This window comes from Cotesia glomerata, unplaced genomic scaffold (genome assembly GCF_020080835.1).
Source record: "Cotesia glomerata isolate CgM1 unplaced genomic scaffold, MPM_Cglom_v2.3 scaffold_56, whole genome shotgun sequence".
In the NCBI taxonomy this organism is placed as follows: Eukaryota; Metazoa; Arthropoda; class Insecta; order Hymenoptera; family Braconidae; genus Cotesia; species Cotesia glomerata.
The window spans coordinates 6,643-10,328 of record NW_025404193.1 but is presented as its reverse complement, the minus strand read 5'-3'; the positions used below and the strand labels follow the sequence as shown (position 1 = coordinate 10,328).

Below are 3,686 nucleotides of genomic sequence, written 5' to 3'. Positions count from 1 at the left end.
TTCGATTGCTGTCCAATTATTTTTTCCATCTTTAAAAATTTCTTTTCTTCTTTTTTTTCCTATTTGATCATCAAAAAAGTCCAACCACAAACGGAAAATATTTCCTCCATTATTTGATTTATACCCTTTCAATATCCCTACTGCACCATTAACAAGACCATCTTCTACATTAATATTTACGGTTAACATATACTTCATGTTTATACTGAGTAATAATTGTGACGGTAATCCTTGAGCACCTTTTACTTCTAAAGTCCTAGATAGATTAAGCAATTTTTGATTCATTTTATCGGAGGCTTTACCTGAAATTTTATCATGTGCAAAAACGGATTGTTTTTTTGAATCTTTATTAATTATCTTCATATTATATTCATCAACTTCAACGTTAGTTCGGAATAAATGAGTAGCATCATTAGGAACATCATTTTCATTAAATACTACTCTAGATTCAAATAGATCAAATTCTTCTTGGGATAATACATCATTAGCTAAATTGTTGAGAGCTTTTGCAAATTTCAAATCATTTTTTTGTCGCATTATTTCTTCTAATTGAAAACTTGTGAATAAATTCCATAAAGGATTGCCGATAATATCTCCGTAAAGATCTTTTATATGAGATTGAAATATATATCTATCACCTACTGGGGATAATTGATTAAAATCTCCAAATACAATAATCGATATGCCACCAAAAGCTTTCGATGTTTGGAAAATTTGTTTTAACCGACAATCAATATATTGTATCATTCTTGAACCAACCATACTAATTTCATCAATAATAATAAGTTTGAGATCTCTTAGTCTAGCTAATAACGTATTTCTTGTACTACTACTTAATGGGCAAAGATTCGCGGAACATTGATTCAGAGGCAGTACAAAAGTAGAATGTAATGTCGTTCCCTTGATTCCGAAAGCAGCTTTTCCAGTAGGTGCAAATAATAAAATTTTAATAGAATCTAAATTTTGATTTGATTCATAATTTATAAAACGAATAAATGTTTGGTGAATAGCTTCAATTAATCTAGATTTACCGACACCAGCTCTACCAATCACACAATTATAAAAAGGCAATTGTTTTATCTTGAAACAATGCAATGAATGTAATAAGAATCTTCGTTGTCTTTCATTAAGAGAACATACTAAGTTAATATATTCTTCTTCATCAATTAATCGGGGTACTGGTACGGAATATAAATCTTTTTCTTTGCATATTTTATCTTCATTTGTCAAACCAGCTAAGTCAATAGCTACATCTCCTTCACAAGTTGGATTATTGAACACTTCAAAATTACTTGGAGTGTGTTCTTCTTCATTATTCTCGTTATTTGATTCATCTAAATGTATTTTTATATCATTCAAAATCTTCTCGATATCTTTGTCAAAAATAAATTCTGGTCTTCGTTCTTTAATAATGTTACTATATTGTGAAAATAACGGTTTTACTGAAGCAATCATCTGATATTCATCTCGCCAAGGTATAAATAGCATAACGTTCTCTCTTATGAAATTTTCTTGATCTGTCTGTTCATCGTAGTTTATAAATCGTAATATTTTTGACTGCTTTCTTTTTCGTACATATCCTGAATTGTCAATAAGCTTTAAAGAACGAGTATTATCTTCTAATTCTTCCTCTTCATCACTATTGACGGGATTTTTTTTATTTTCTTTAGTAGAAAAGTTATACCAAGATAAAAATGACGCAAGCCAAGTTTTTTCTAATTCATTCGGGCGATTTATATAATGATCTATTTTACTTTTAATATAAATATCAACAGACTCTAGTGGTAATGTTTCAAGATCTTTTTTACTTTTGTAACGTCCACGTTTTCAAAATTATAAATATCAATAACTAATTTGTCCCCGGCTCGAAATTTGCTCGCCGGAGTCCAGGGTCATAAACAGGGATCACATTATCAATAACAAAATATAAACAAAACACTTCATTTTCAATAAATCAAAGAAAAAGGAAACCTCTTTATTGGCCTGATCATGTTAATAAACGATATGAACAATATAATCAAATTAAACAATATAAACAATACATTAGAACACTCTTTTTACACATATTCGCGGTTCAAAATAAAAAAAAACAATATAAGCAATATACACTAATACAATAGAAACTTTCTATCCAAACATACACGACGGTATTCACGGTTGAAACTAAAAAAAAAAACGCGGTCTACAAAATACTAACTAGTTTCCCAGTAACACCCCCTACCCCCTCAGGGCGACTAGCCGTCATCCCTGGGGGGTCCTAAACTCTACCCCGAGAGCAAGTGGAGAGTATCCTCCTCGCTCCCACCTACACGGCTTATGATCACCTACCGTACCTCAGCTGAAGGCTTCGGCACGGGGAGTAGCACTTTCATCCGGTCGGTTCACGATACTTACCTGGGCCTTGGTCAGACTCCAGGTAGAGTATCATCCTCTGGAATTACTTGGTGAAGAGTGTTCGCCCAAGTAATTCTCCCGAGAAAGAACTGCTTACTTATCGAGCCAAATTTTGGCATTTATCATTTTTCCCCCAACTCTCTTGTAACGAACCGGAATGGTCGTTTTAGACACCTGTCCGGTGTCCTCGAACTAGCATTCAAAAATAATTATTTATTATTTTAATCGTAATTTCTTTCATTTTCTATCCATTCGTCTCGCCAAATTCTAAGTTTTTATTTTCGAAACTCAATTCTTTATTATTTTAATCGCAATTTCCTTCATTATATATCCATTCGTTGATTTTCCATACTAAATTGTCCTCGGGACTTATAAAATCTTCGCTTACCTAAATTATTTCTTACAAAATAATAATCGTCATTTCTTTTATTTTATATCCATTCATCGCTTTCCCATACTAAATCTTGTTCGGAACTTAGAATGATTTTCCCAGTCTTTTAATTTCTATTACAATTAATTCGCTCGGCTTCGTAATAATTTCTCACACACTTAATTTCTTAATTTTAATCATACCTTCGGTAACAATAATATAAAATTATTAACTAAATAAATACAATAATTAAATAATAATCGCCGCACTAATAACAATAATTGTTTCTATTAATTTTTAAGTAATTAATAAAATATAACTAAAATACTCAAATACAAAAAGTAAAATTTGGGTCATACCCCTCTTTCCTTGGAAAGAAAAGTGGTGAACTTGGTTTGCCACTTTTCTTCTGGTCCATTCTTCTCCCTTTTTGAAGTTCAGTAAACATCTTGTTGGTCTTTGACATCTCCATGGTTGTGAAAACGACGAAAACGCGATAGATGGCTTTCGCACGCCATGTCATTCAACTTACAAACAAAAAATAATTTTCTTTTCACGGTTTCAGGTCAATAAACAGGCTTGGTACTAATAAACTATGTAACTAAACAGACTCTCGAATTTACATTTGGTATCTTTTGGAACTTGGGGTCTTTACTCGGTTTTACGCGGATCTTCTTCCGGTGTCCTCATCGCTGAATCTGGTTCACGATCGGGACCTTGGATGGATCTTCCTCACGGTTGTTCTACGGTGATGCGTCGTGGTTCAAGTTCTGCTCATACTCGGCTTTGGATTCAACTTCAGGTGCCTGCCCACATAGTGGCACACAGGACTTTCTCAGGTTCTGATTTCAACGAGTTCTTCAACTTCGTGACTATTTCAGTGACTGGTAATTCTTGATGACGGTGACTCATACCTCCAGGG

The 3,686-nt window shown here is 33.0% G+C and overlaps 1 protein-coding gene across 1 annotated transcript in view; it reads right to left on the bottom strand.

Annotated features, from left to right (window-relative positions):
* LOC123274693 overlaps positions 1-3,236 on the bottom strand; it is a 4,942-nt gene extending 1,706 nt beyond the window's left edge. Inside the window, exons 1-3 of the mRNA XM_044742431.1 lie at positions 3,124-3,236; positions 1,032-1,639; positions 125-917 (exon numbers count right to left, since the gene is read on the bottom strand). Of these exons, the coding sequence (XP_044598366.1) occupies positions 125-917; positions 1,032-1,639; positions 3,124-3,236 (1,514 nt within the window). The remainder of the gene's footprint in view (positions 1-124; positions 918-1,031; positions 1,640-3,123) is intronic.
* Positions 3,237-3,686: the final 450 nt, after the last annotated feature.